This window comes from Tursiops truncatus, chromosome 17, assembly GCF_011762595.2.
Source record: "Tursiops truncatus isolate mTurTru1 chromosome 17, mTurTru1.mat.Y, whole genome shotgun sequence".
Lineage (NCBI taxonomy): Eukaryota > Metazoa > Chordata > Mammalia > Artiodactyla > Delphinidae > Tursiops > Tursiops truncatus.
In genome coordinates this window covers 7,288,051-7,303,126 of record NC_047050.1, presented here as the reverse complement: position 1 = coordinate 7,303,126, position 15,076 = coordinate 7,288,051, and the positions used below count along the sequence as shown (strand labels likewise).

Here is a 15,076-nt window from a genome sequence, read left to right as displayed (position 1 = left end):
ATTAGAGTTCTCAGGAGAAACAGTATATGTATATTCTGAGACAGAGGAGAGTTAAGATTTATTTTAAGGAACTGGCAAATCTGAAGTATGCAGGGCAGGCCAGAGGCTGGAAATGCAGGTAGGATTTTTTCACTCCGGAGGTAGAATTCCTTCTCCTTCAACTGATTGGATGAGGCCCACCCACATAATGGAGGGTAATCTGCTTTGCTCAGTCGACTGATTTAAATGTTACCACAGCTAAAAAATACCTTCAAAGCAACATCTAGACTGATGTTTGACCAAACAACTGGGCACCATAGCCTAGCCACGTCGACACACAAAGTTAATCATCGCACACCTGTATCGTAATCTTCTGTTGGAACTTTCGTGGTAGCCACCTAGCTTACCTTCCCACCTCCCACGCCAGATACTTCCATCCATCCCCGTTCTGTCGGAAGAACCTTTGAAGGGGGATTTTGATTGACTCTAAGCAGCATAAGTAATGATAATATTCACTGCAATGATATATTGCTTTAGTGTTTCCCAAAGCACAGTTATGATAAAATTTAAACCTCTGTGCCATCCAAACCCCTCTAACTTTCCAGCCCCATCTCTCCTGTCACTGCTGGTCTTATGTGCCCTCTAGTTACCCCCAAAGTACTCAGTTCTTCACAGGCACTGATGATTTTCCTGTCTCTGTGGCTTTGCTCTATGAAACAGAAGCAACACTAATATAAGGCAAAATATAAGATAATAGGAATAAAGAAGGGGCTGAGGGAGACGGGAAGGTGATGTGAATAATTCAGGCTTCTCAGACCTGAAAAAACTTCATTAAGCTGGGGAGAAAGGGAAGCGGGGAGATAGACGGTGTTAGGCGCTGAATTCCCCCCCCCCCGCCCCTCCCGCCTCACCAACCAATTCATATGTTGAAGCCTTAGCTCCTAATACAGCAGAATGTGACTGTGTTTGGGGACAGGATCTTTACAGAGGCTGTTAGGTGAAAATGAGGTCACTAGTGGGGGCCCTTGTCCAGTATGACTGGTGTCCTTATAAGAAAAGGAAATTTGCACACAGACGTGCACAGAGGAAAGACCATGTGAGGTCAAGGGAGATGGTGGGCGTCCGCAAGCCAAGGAGAGAGGCTTCGGGAGAAACCAACCCTGCCCACACCTTGATCTCGGACTTCACGCCTCCAGAACTTTCAGAAAATAAACTGTGGTTTAAGCCACCTAGTCTGTGGCACTTTGTTATGGCAGCAAACTAACATGGGTGGAGTGAGGCAGGGCTCAGGGAACACAGGCCGAGAGGCAGCAAACATATGGAGTGTGCGATGGGCGTGGACGGCTCATCTATGTGACCGCTACCGGTTACAGCTGGTTTCCAGAATGTGTTGGAAATTTGCCTGGTCCTTGAATTAACCATCCTCTAGTGGCTTGGCAAGGGGATTTCTGATGATGTTTTGTTCGGTCTTAATGAGAGAAAGCACCTCCAAGAGAGGGGCGTCTCTCAGTAAATACCAGGCTGGAGCTTTGCCTCTGAAGTGTGGGTTCCTTATGGAGTGTGAGGGAAGAATCTCTTTTGCTCCTTACTGGAGTATCAGCTGATGGTAAGACCCAGGTGGTAGAGCAGACAACAGGTGGTAGAGATTCTCTTGCTATTTTCGTTCTGTGTTATTGTACTGGTCACACAAGGGCCATAGCGATCTTCTGTTATCCTTTTTAGCTTGAGTTAGTGGAAGTGCCAGGACGTCCCTTAATTTTTCTTTTCTTTCTTTCTTTTTTTTAAAAAAATAGACTGTATATTTTAAGAACAGTTTTAGATTTACAGGAAAATTATGAAAATAGTACAGAAAATTCCCACCTGACCTACACCCAGTTTCCCCTGTTATTAACATCTTACATTAGTATGGTACATTGGTTATAATTAGTGGACCAATCTCAATACACTAAGTATTTTATTCAGTTTCCTTCATTTTCATCTAATGTCCTTTTTCTGTTCCAAGATCTCACCTATGACACCACTTTACATTTAGTTCTCATGTTTCCCTAGACTCCTCTTGGCTGTGACATTGTCTCAGGCTTTCTTTGTTCTTTGACGACCTTGACAGTTTTGCGAAATACTGGTCAGGTATTTTGTAGAATGTCCCTCTCTTGAGATTTGTCTGACGTTTCCCTCTGGGTTAGACTGGGGTTATGCATTATTGGGAGAAAGAGCACACAGGAAAAATGTCCTTTTCATCACATCATGTCCAGGGTGCCTATATCAACATGTCTGATGACTGCCGATGTTGGCCTTGGTCACCTGGCCCAGGTGGTGTTGGCCATATTTCTCCACCATCAGGTATTCCATACTGTACTCTTTTTTTGGGGGGGGGGGGGATACAGTGGTGTGCTGCAAGCCTTGTGGATCTTAGTTCCCCGACCAGGGATTGAACCTGGGCCCCAGCAGTGAAAGCACCGAGTCCTAACCACTTGACTGCCAGGGAATTCCCCCATACTGTACTCTTTAAAACGAAGTTGCCATGTACAGCACACACTTAAGGAGTGGAGACCCTCAATTTTTTAAACACAAAAACATGTGAAGTAGGTTTTGAGGAACAGGTGTGAGTGATGATGTTGCTGAATTATGGAGGAGTGGCAAAAAAAAAACAACAAAAAAACCCCAAACATACTTTTTTGGGTTTGTTTTGTTTCAGAAAAAAAAAAAAAGCTCCATACTGTCGCTATGAGAAGTAAGAAAAATGTTGATTTGAACTTTGCAATTTGTGGAATAAAAATAGATTTCAGCCTTGGGCTTTTTTTGTTGATTTAATTAAGGCAATCAGTTCTTATCTGTACCACTGTACACTTATCTGTACCACTGGGGACGCCAAAGCTATTGTTGCAGCCGGAAAAGGAAAGATTAAATTGGTCTGTCTTTCATTACTAACTGAAAGGTTATAGAACATCGCTTTCTTAAAGGCAGTGCCTTGCCAGTTACATTTACTGGACAATCCAAGTTCATGTGGGCTTTTCATAGCCTGACCTGTCCTGGGTGACCGTTTCTATTATAGGCAGAGGACCTCATTACTTCCCCCTAGTGGTCAGCTTTATAATCTTGAATTCTAGTTGGACAAATTCAGCAGGAGAAACCTCAAAGTTCACGGCAATCCTCATGATAATTTTCCTTAATATTTTAATATGGATGCTAAAATGACATGGTGATTGAATTTTAGTATGTCTTTTTGGATTAAAACTAATTTTTAAATGGGTCACTGTTTTCAGGCAGCAGGTAATGGTAACTTGATTAAAAGCTAAAGTGAGGAAGATTAGTATTCTAGGCGGAAGGTTTACCTTGCTACTGTTCCACTGAGAACCTCAGCGGCCATTTGATTTTAACCAGGGAATTGAATCTGGCTTCTTGCAAGCATTTTATCAGCACTGTAGGAGCAAGTGCACATGCTACATAAACCTGAAGACTACAGAGCTTTACGGGGCTAGTAGTGGGAGAATCCTCTGGAGTATTGTTTGTCATTCCTTCACAGGTAAAATTTTATCTCCAGGACAGGAAATGGCCTTCGTTTAGAGTTCTCCATCAGCATTCATTATGTTACCATGCTTTAAAAAGATGCAGCGCCTTTTATAGGATGCTATCTGTCTACATATTCTTAGAGAGTGGAAAGAACTTACAGAATTGGAGACTGGTTTTGTTATTATCCTTGATGGAAATACTGGGTGACACAGTACTTGAGTATGTAGGTGGTAATCCTTCGAATGAGTTCTGGTGTTTGTGCCCAGACCGGAGTTCTGTTTTATTGAGAGCCAGAGGGGATGGCGTCTAAGGAAAGGCAGCTAAATCTGCTAGTCTTCTTAGATGTGCTCCTGATTAGGACAAAAGCAGAACCTGAATGAGAAATGAGAAGGGAGGGATTCAGACAGAGAACCAGTATTAAACCAGTCATCTCTGTGTCTGTTTGTGATACTCTCGTTGCATATGACACCATACAGATATGGTCAAGGAGCAGTTGATACGTCTTTGTTTTCCTGAGCGGAAGTACGTTTAGTAACGAGGTTACCTGTCTGTTCTTGCTCACTCAGCTCCACCTGATACACTGGAACTCCACCTTGTTTGGCAGTATCGATGAGGCTGTGGGGAAGCCCCGTGGAATCGCCATCATTGCCTTGTTTGTTCAGGTAAATGGTCTCCTGCTATGATTGCTGTATTGTGCAGAGATGCTTATTTCTAATTCATTTTGCAAAGGGTTTTTTGTTCTCTCTCATTTTTACTACTTAGAGGTGACATTAAACACCTATACAGAGAGCACTGATACTTTAAAAATGGAAAACTTGATCTCTCTGGGTCAAGGATGAGTAGCCGTATTCACTGGTAGAAAATGATTCATTGGCTTATTAGAACTTTTCTTCGGAGTGGCATTCAGGGTCTTTGGAGAAAGGAGTTAGGAAACGTCTCCTGAAGGCAGAGTTCATTTTATTATTGAAAAAGAATTTCAGAAAATATTTTTGGACCTCGCCTTCCTGCAAAATCTAAGAGAAATCAATACTATAATCATGTAGTAGATTCCTTTAGCTATTCGTTATTAATAATTTTCACTCTAAGATGATTTGAAGTGCCTTGTAGAAAACACTGATAGGATGAGAGCGGCAAAGACCTTGGTGGATATAGTCAATGTAAAGTTTAGATTTGAGCTCTTTGGTGGGCGAAAAGAATATTATATAAATTTAGTGACACGTACAGAAGCGGACCATATGCTTTCAAAGGTAAAATTTTAAATCAGTTCCTAAGGTGAATCTCTTAAATCTTTTGTCTTGTTGTAATTACTTGATGTAATAAAAGATTGAGAGGTGAAGGAGACCCTGGAAATTGTAGGCTTCCCCCTTCCACCTCTTATAGAAGAGAAACCAAGGGCCAAAGAGGCCACGTCATTGTTTATAGTCACACAGGGATTTGACGTCACCAGGCAGGACCAGAAACCATTGTCCACTCTGTGTGGTTCCAGGCTGCCTTTGGATAACCTAGTGGTCCTTAATAACTTAATTTTCCAAAGAGTGCTGAGGAAGGGGCCTTTTGAAACCTCTTTTTTTCGGGGTGGCATATATTTCAATAGTATTAATTCCAACAATTTCCTGTTATAAATACCGCTAAGATATTTCTTTATTGATGTTTGAAAGTAGCCTTCCAGTTTTATTTAGCCTTTTAGTATTTTGAAATCCATGTTTTTAAAGTATAACACATGTCATGGAATTTAAAACAAATCCTTACATTTTAAGATAAATCTTCTCAATTCATTTCATGCGTTTTTCACAGGCAGGGCCCTATATTCCTTCTATTTTATATCTGCATTGTATAAGGAGAATGGAATCACAAAATGTGGATGAAAAATGTTTCAAATGATACTACAAATATATTTTGATAATCTTTAGTATATTGAAAATAATAACTGTTAAAGTCCATCTTTTGTAACCTGAGAAAGTGAACAGAGCATCCAGATTTGACAGCATGAGGCAGTAGAAGTAGAAGGCAACGTCTCATTATTAGAAACAATAAGAATAAAATAAAAATAAGAACACAAATAACCAAATAGTCATCTGTAGGAGGGGAGGGAACATGTTAGTTTCATCTTTGGAGGCGGTACTCAGTACATACTTGGGAATGGAATTCAGTATGATAACTTGATGTTTTCACTTACTGCTTCTCAGTGTAGAACAGCTGACATGCAGCAATAGTGCACTAGATTGGAAGCCGAGTCTCTTGGGACCAAACATCGCCGTTCCCTGGGACCAGCTCATTACTGGAGGCAGGCAAAGCTTGGGAGCTTGTACTCTGGCTCTGACTTTCCATAGGAGGGAAAACCCAGGTTATCTACGTGAAAATGCCTTTCTCGGGAGAGAACAGAGTCGCAGAAACTATAGAGCAAACATTCACGGAGGAAAGAAGGGCTGATCGGGAATGTCAGCTGAGGCAGAGAGGAAAGGACCGCATGCGGGGGTCTTGCACTTAGGTCAGAGGCTGGGAGAAGCGGAGGGGAGGAAGTCCAGGCAGTGAGGATAGACTTCCCTTTCAGGAAGCTTGACTCAAAGACAGATGGGGTGATAACTAGTGGTGATGTGCACAGCAAGGTTCAGATTGTTTCATATTGAGATCCGAGATGGGCCTGTGTTTTTATTCTGAGCAAAAAGGGCTAGCGCAGATGTTGTTTAAACATACCAGCAAGAAAGGGGATAATTGATGTAGAAAAGCCTCAGAGGAGGTGGAAAGGCGTGAGATGAGAGCTTAGGTGGATGGACTGACCCTGGACAGGACGGGCCCCATCCCTTCTCCGAAATAGAGGGCCAGGAGGAAAGGGTGGGCATGAATGGCACACATTTTTAGGTGAAGAAAGCCAGGAATTTAGGGGAGTTTATGCCTGATGACCTGTACTATCTGAGACATGCAAAGCAAAATTATTTATAGAGCAAAGGAAATATGGGTGTGGGATTGGGTTTTGAGATAGCGCAGGAGGGGAATGACAATAGACTTGACGGTCCTTGTGGGAGACCCACTTGAGATTGGACATCACAGATGGTACGGGACAGCGGATCATCCAGGGAGAGGAGCAGAGAATTCTAGCAATTTTCTTTTTTTCTGGCCGTGCCCCGCGGCATGTGGGATCTTAGTTCCCTGAGCAGGGATTGAACCCATGCCGCCTGCAATGGAAGCACGGAGTCTTAACCACTGGACTGCCAGGAAAGTCCCTCTAACAAATTAATTGTTGTATTGATCCGTTACAGAGCATAAGGTTTAGGAGGACAAAGGGATTAGAGAATGGAGAATGGTTGAAGAGGTGTCATTCAGCATAGGCAGGAAGGGAAAGGGATGAAGCCAGGAGGGACCTGAGGGGCGTGACGCTTTGTGATCGGTGAACAGGAAGAGAGAGAAAAGAAGAGAGAGCTGGCCGGATGGGCACTTGTGGTCAGAGGCAATGGTCTTTGTTTGGAGTTGCAGTTTTCAGAGTGAAGACAAATGCAGGGTGTGTTCTTAGGATTGGTTTGCTGAGGTGGGAGGGAGCTGACGGGCATGAACTGAGGGGTAAAGAGACAGGCCAGGGAGGGCACAGGTCGCGCACAGGGACGCTGAAGTCCTCCGGAGTGACGGCAGGAGGGGATGAGCACTGCGAACGACCGGCGGGTCAGTAAGTGACCAGTAGAGCAGGATCGCAGCGGGGGAGGGCAGTCCGCTCAGAGGAGGAGGGTGGCTTTGGGCTTGTGGGGTAGAAGACCCATCTGAAAGTGACAGCTGGGAGCTGGCTACAGCTCTCACTCCTGTCTTGAGGGAGACTGCACAGTGTCCACTCCAAAGGCTTGGGAGGGTGGTGGCCTTGAGCAGACCCCAGGGGTTCACAGAGACCCCCTGGGGGAGGTGGCAGGAGAGCTTGTCAAAACTGCGGAGTCATCCAGTTTCAGAGGCTGCGGTGGAAAATGAGGGGGGATTAGCGTTAGAAGCGGAAAAGCGCAGGGCAGTGCAGGGCTGAGGTCGTCCGAGAGGAAACTCACCAGAGGGCTGGCATTTGGGGCGGCGGTGAAAGATGGCCGAGGGGAGGGTCAGGAGTTACTGGGTTCCTGGCAGACTCTTGGTCCCATGTTGCGTTGCCACCTGGACTGCTGTAGGATTTTAGGGGCTGAGGTGTGCAGAGGATCCATCTATATTTTCTTTTTGATGGCTGTAACCCCATCAGACAAAACTTTGACAAAGAAGGAAAGAGATCGAGCAATAACTGAAGTTGGTTACAAAATACAAAGTTTTGCCCATAAGGTAAAGAACCTTTATAGACAGAAGGAGCCAGTAAGAGTTACTAAGTGCTGCTTTATGTAAGAACTGTGTTCGATGCCATGTAGCATTCTGATGGGTGGTCCGGGTGATAGTCACTGAATTACAGTGCACCGTGCCCTGTTCTGAGGTTTGTTTTTTAAAAATATTGATTGATTGATTGATTGATTTGACTATGTTGGGTCTTAATTGTGGCATGCGGGAATTTTAGTTGCGGCACGTGGGATCTAATTCCCTGACCAGGGATTGAACCCAGGCCCGGCCCCCTGCATTGGGAGCGCAGAGTCTTAGCCACTGGACCACCAGGGAAGTCCCTGTTCTAAGGTTTTTGTTTGATTGAGTCTTGTCTTCAACCCCGTCACTTTTGTCTGCCCCACTGTATAGAGGAGGAAGCTGTAGGACACAGAGGTTAGGTAGACATGCTCAAGCCTAAAAAGAGAGTCAGGGTCAGAACCCAGCATCCAACGCAAGTGACCTTTGCTCCTGGACCACTACGCTGTGTGGCCTTACAGCGTTCAGATGTGGACTCTTCAAGGAGTTAAGCTCTGACAAGAGATGCATGAAGTAAAGACAGAGCTGACCTGTGGGTGTAATCACCCAAGTGCTACATTGTGGTTAAACCAGTACAACAGAGGGGTCTGTTTCCCCTGAAGATGGGGTGAAGGTGTCTGCCTACAGGTCCAGGCTTTTGCACCCAGGAGTAAATTTCCCTAAGATATACATATGTGTGTGTGTGTGTGTGTGTGTCTGTGTGTGTGTGTATATGTGTGTGTATATACATATGTGTGTGTGTATATGTGTATATATATATACACACATATGCACATATAATATATATATACATTTTTTAACTTAAGAGAATTCATTTTCTGTTTTTAGTGCCTATCTCAGGAATTGCAAACACTTGGAAAATGATGTCTCAATTATTTTGAACTGATTGGCCTATCTTAGGTTATGTAAGTTTTTTGTCTTACCTCTTTCCTCTGATGCCCTTTCACCTAGCCTGTTTCCCAGTTGGATCACGTGGAGAGAAACAGGGAATATAAACATGGTGACAGCTCTTCTGGCTCCTTGTAGGTCATTCTCCAAAATTTTTTTTTTAACATCTTTATTGGAGTATAATTGCTTTACAATGGTGTGTGAGTTTCTGCTTTATAACAAAGTGAATCAGTTAACCATATACATTATGTTCCCATATCTCTTCCCTCTTGCGTCTCCCTCCCACCCTCCCTATCCCACCCCTCTAGGTGGTCACAAAGCACCAAGCTGATCTCCCTGTGCCATGCGGCTGCTTCCCACTAGCTATCTATTTTACATTTGGTAGTGTATATATGTCCAAAATTTATGGGGAAGAGAAAAAGCCAACTGTAACAAGGATTGTTTGTCTGAGGTTATAAATTGTCTCTGCTGTGACTGCCCTCCATTATCATGGACTGTTGAAACTTGGCTGAAAAATGGAAATCAGATTGCACTTACAATTTTTCAAGTTAGAGTCAAGAATATTTAACGTCATATTCTTTTTAAAGTCTCGAATTCTTTGGAACATTTTATACACTGAAAAAATGTAACGATACATAATGCTTTAAAAGAGAACGCTACTGGGAATTCCATGGTGGTCCAATGGTTAGGACTCAGAGCTTTCACTGACATGGCCTGAGTTCAGTCCCTGGTCAGGGAACTAAGACTGCGCAAGCCACTCAACGGGGCCCGGAAAAAACCATAGAAAGCTACGAACAGCATATTCTTATTTATTTAAGAATAAAAAGGGGATTATAGAACTATGTCCTGTGGTAATCAAGAAATGTCCTGATTTTGGTGACAGGACAATGAGTACGTGTGAAACCATGTACTCATTTTTCTGAGTTAATAAAAGTTTTTCAACACGGATAAAATCTTTATAGTAATGGCCTAGAAATGCCCAGGGTGAAAATGGAAGGCTTTGGGAATGTGTTGAATAATTTTAATTCAGAAATATCCTTGAAATTTCTATATCGCAGTCTTATTACTTTATATATATATAGCACAGCGGGTAAACCTGTACTTAGCAAGGTGAATTTGGAATGGATTCTTGGAAATGTCTAGGAACATATCTGATACTTTCTTGTACTGGCTTCTGTTACTGTTACACCTTTAATTGCCTTCAGTAGATGTTGACCTGGCTGTTATTAAAAAGGGCATTTGTTCTCCAGGAAGGACATTCAGGTGAACTTGAACTTCACTTCTGTTGGTTATTTTAAGTAGAAGCTACATATTTAAAAGCTTTATGGTTCTGGTTTATGCTTTACACTTTGCAGATCGGAAAAGAACACGTAGGCCTGAAGGCTGTCACTGAAATCCTCCAGGATATTCAATATAAGGTAAGTCATTCTTTAAAAGAAAATAAAACTACTGGCTGTGTCAGAGGCTTCCAAGCCCACCTTCAGGCTGGGAGATTCCCTAAAAGGACTCACAGCCAAGTGCTTAGCCTCCTGGTTGTGGTTTCTTCCAGCGGAAGGCTACAGTCCCGGAGAAGCGAGCCACAAGCTTCCAGACAGCCCCGCCCCGTGGAGTCGCACAGGGACACACCTGATTCTCCTGGCAGTGAGGTCACAACAGGTGTGAAGCATTGCCAACCAGGGAAGCTTTCCTGGGCCTTGGTGTCCAGGGATTTTATTGGGGGTCAGTCATGCCAGCCGGCAGTGCCTGAGGGACTGACCTCAGCTACTCTGACTCTAGCCCTCCCCCACCCTGAGCAAAACCGGGCTTTCACCATAAATCACAGTGTTGGGATATACTTATCTGGTCCAACTGGTGCAGCCTGACCCAAGGCCTCAGGCACACAGAGCCACTCTTCTCAGGCAGCATATTCCAAGGGCTCAGAGACTGTCTCCCAGGAGCCAGCCAGGGGCCAGTCTTGAAGACAGGCCTTTTAAATTTTTTTTTGGATTGTGGATTCGAGCAACCCAGGCCAGCCGAGTTACCCCTTTCTGCCCGCTGGTTATAGGAAGGTAGTGTAAATGAAACAAATAAAAATTGTGGCAACCACACTTCAAAGTATTTAAGTAAAAAGAAAAAAAGAGACAGGTACCTATAAGCCATAAGATGATATATCCCACAGAAGGTGATTCAGGTTGATTTGAGCCTGTAGCGATTCGGCCTAGCATTGCTGGGAAGCCCAGTTCTCTTATAAACAGTACCTTTTATGCTCACGTTGAGTCAGTAGAATCTGAGTGGCCTTGTGGGGGAGAAGTTCAATCCCATGTGGGTGCTGGAGATACCGCACAGGGGTCCAAAGACCCAAGGCCAACCCTAAAATCTGTCTGGAAACAGTCTCGCTAGCTCTAGACTCACTAGCTCAAGCCCAGAGCATCTGGAACCAGGCAAGAACCTCTACAGAAGGTCTCCTGAGCGCAGGCTCAGAGTGAATCCAGCTGCCAAGGGAAGGCACAGACTGGTCACAGAAGCTGGTGAAAAGGGGACAAGGACACATTTTCACTGGCATTTGTTGAATAGAAATGGGTTGAGAAATTTTCCTTTATTGCTTCAGCTAATGTGACATCAGTCGTTACGGAATACAGGAGGATGGTGGGAGGTAAGTAAGCTGGATTCTTTAATGTGTCCAACAGTCCCCAGAAGTAAGGAAGAGAGCAAGAGGTCATGCACTTACCTTCCCTGTTATGTCTGCATTAGTGGAGTAATCTTATAAGAGACATCCAACTGGCGTGACAGGTCTGTCTGTCTAAGGACCGACATTTTAAATGGGCCTATTTAAAATAGTGATCAGACATGTGAATTGGTGATGGTACACATAGTTTATTGAAATTTAAATCTAGTTTTGATAAACGTGTATTGAAATTTAATATTTTCATCTGAGTGTCAGTTCTTCCTCTCTGGAGGAGGAGAGCATCCAGGATAGGTCCTAGAGCTGAGCTACCAAATCCAAGGGGGGCAAACCGAGAATTTGGGAGGCAGCCCGTCCTGCCAAGAAGGTTAGGAATTGAGATCGTAGTACCAGGAAGAAAGTCGTTACCAAAGAATTCCCTGAGCCAGTGCCTACGTCTCTGGTCTGGACGCGCCAGGAGCCGGAAAGGTAGCTGACATGGGGCATATGGACACTGGACGATGTTAAGTTTCACACCTGGAATTATAGGGAAAATTGAGCTGCAGCAGCAGAGAAAAGAGCTACAGACTCAGGGCAGGAGTGTCTTGTTGGAATCAACCCCTGTGGCTCCAATGAGAAGACAGATTGACACAAATCTGTGGGGTCTGATAAGCCGTTCAGAAAAGACTTCAACCTGGATTTTTAGTGCTCATAAATGTTCTTATTCTAAAATTTAGAAATTTTATGTTAACATGGGCACACTGTTTTCTGTTTCAGGGGAAGTCCAAAACAATACCCTGCTTTAACCCTAACACTTTACTACCAGGTAAGCATTCATCTGCGTAAGATGAATTTTAACTGTGGTCATGACTGCACTGTTTCCCTCAGAACATACACAACTATATCCTATTAGTTAATAAAGTTTCTTTACAATTTGTATTCTCTGTAGTTGGTACCAGTTTCAGATTGCTCTAAACCTGGGAGTAAACCTTTTGAAAGAATAAACACTTTACCGCTAGTTCCATTAATCCACGGAGAGGTTTCTTTTGGATTTTCATTCCTACAAATTGCCTCCTCTGTGTAAAGCACGACTGTAATAACATAACCTTGATATACGTGTAAGATTGGTCAGTGCAGTTCTTATTAATCTCTGGTGTGACATAAACTTTATATCTAATTTTAAAAGATAACCTCTTTGCAATGATACTATTATTTAGCTATTATTTCTAAATACTGAGGTATGCCTGAACAGGTAGAATTGTATATAAAATACTCAAAATATAATTTGTAGATAAAGGTTGTTTTGTACAAAGTTTTGGTCTTCACATTTCTCTGCCTAAACTATGTGAAATTTTTTGGTGTTCCAAACAAAACCAAATGCATCGTATCTTCTACTTTCTACATTTAATTGCACTGCTACAAACCAGTTTTTCCATATGTTGAACACTCACCCATCATATTTAATCACAGATTCTTCTAATGCAGGGCTACAAGATTTTATAAGAATGATTTTTTTTATTCTATCATAATACAATTTCAATATTTTGCTATTGAAGAAGCGATATAGAGGTAGCTAGAACAGCATGGTTAAATGCACAGACTGTTTTCTTGTCTCTCATTTTTATTAAAAAAAATCAGATGTATGATTTAACAGGCTTAAAAGAATCAAAAGCTCTAAATAATCACACCTGGGAACAACTTAAGCCGTCTCTCCCTTTAAATCCCAATAGTTACAGATTATTGACCTTTTTTTTTTTGTATTTTACACAAATTTATTTTAACTGAATTTTTAAAAAGATAATTTAAACACACAGACTTTGAAGCCAGACCGCTTTCGTTCTCATCCTGGCTCTGGCCAGGATGTTAGCCCAGTGACCGTGGGCATATTACATACCCTCTGTGATTCATTTTTCCCATCTGAAACGTGCGGGTAATAATGGGACCTATGTCACTGGTTTGTTGTAAGAGTTAAATAAGTTAATGTAAAATGCTTAGAAGAGTACTTCACGTGTGGTAAACATTCAATAGTTATTGGGTATAATCAGTCAGGTAAATCATCCAATAACGTAAAAAAAAAAATGGATACACTTCTCCTCAAGTGAGTAAACTTGATATATAGTATATATATAGTATATAGTATATATATCAAATATGTGTATATATAATATAGTATATCAGGTTTATATACATCCAGTTTATACAGCCATATTTAAATATGTATAGTAACCCATTGAGAGAAACTGCTATAAATAATAGAAAGAGGATTCATCATGTTTTTTATTGATTGTTTTCTCCATGATGATTAGATTAAAAACACAAACGTGAGGCTCTAGTTTAAAAATGACATCCGTCTGAGAAGTGTTATTTGGACAGTTTGTAAATTTGAAAGTTATTGTTGGAATCTTCCAAATTATTTTTCATTAACTTGCCTTTCCGTGACATGCCCACGTGATGGCACAGACCCTCTGCTGCGCGATTACTGGGTCTACGAAGGCTCTCTCACTATTCCGCCCTGCAGTGAAGGTGTTACCTGGATATTATTCCGATACCCTCTAACAATATCCCAGCTACAGGTGAGTGCAGTGCTTTTAAATCTTCCAGAATGAAGTTCTGCGTTAAAGGTTAAATGTTGTCTCTACAAAAGGGAAACATGTCTGTTTTACGTTTTGGCTCCCTTTGGATCAGTTAGATCAGTCACCTCTTTTCAGATAAAAGTTAAATGTCTTGAACCAGTGAAAGCAATGGAAAGGTCAAGGATGAAGAAAACCCAGCTCTCATTTATGATCTGTATTTTAAAAGTCAGTTTTTATAGAGTAAATAGAAGTCAGTGAAATAGCCAAACGTTTGATTATTATAGTTATTCCTTCATGTGGGTTTTCCCAGGCATTGGAGAGAAAAAAGGTCTTGGAAGTAAAGTGAGAATGCCGGTTATTTCTGTAAGTCACATGCAGGCTTTGTAATAGCTCTTTCTTGGCTTGCACAGGAAAATCCTGTATGCAGAGGGTGAGGGCGCTAAAAAGAACGCCCCGGAAAGTTCTGGATTGTTCTCTAGCCCCATTTTTGTTCACCTACCACCCACCTTGGGTACAGCATAGGTGCCCTACATGCTAATGCACAGTGGGTGTGTCTCCAAGGTGAGCTGTCCCCAGGGTGTTAGGTGGCAGAGCGGGAGGCAACATCACTACAAGGTGTTTAAACAATGGTTTTGATATTATTACAAAAAAAGCTTTAAATGTCTCCTGTCCCCCAGAGGTCTGTCTAAGGATGTGTTCTGGAAGGCTATACTTGTTCTTCATGATCAGTCTCAGAAGACTTGGGCAGTCCTCTCAATAAACCAAGATTCCTTTAGAAACTTTTTACAAACTTTTATTATATCCCCTATCATTTTATAAGAAGTTCAAGTTTACTCACTACTCAGGAAAGCCTTCTTTTGTTTGTCCTTAAATCTTTAAAATCCTTCTTTCAACCTTTAACAATTTCTTATTTCTCTTTTTTCTAAGGATTAATTTTAAAAGTGCCCCATTCAGCATCTTCATTGTTTCATTATTTTAGAAACTTTGATCACACCACCTTTGGGCCTTCGTATTTTTAATATGACAAACCCCAATTCCTTTATTTATTCATTCATCTGTTTTTTTCTTACAAGAAACTGTTCCTGACTGCCAACCAGACACAGAGGATGCAGAGATTCAGACACAGTGTTTACTCTTAAAA

General features: G+C 42.2%; 1 protein-coding gene across 1 annotated transcript in view; it reads left to right on the top strand.

Moving 5' to 3' along the window:
- Positions 1 to 15,076, top strand: part of CA8 (carbonic anhydrase 8) — a 299,496-nt gene that overhangs the window by 169,922 nt on the left and 114,498 nt on the right. The window contains exons 4-7 of the mRNA XM_033843082.2: positions 4,056 to 4,151; positions 10,077 to 10,139; positions 12,140 to 12,188; positions 13,823 to 13,935. Coding sequence (XP_033698973.1) covers positions 4,056 to 4,151; positions 10,077 to 10,139; positions 12,140 to 12,188; positions 13,823 to 13,935 — 321 coding nt within the window. The remainder of the gene's footprint in view (positions 1 to 4,055; positions 4,152 to 10,076; positions 10,140 to 12,139; positions 12,189 to 13,822; positions 13,936 to 15,076) is intronic.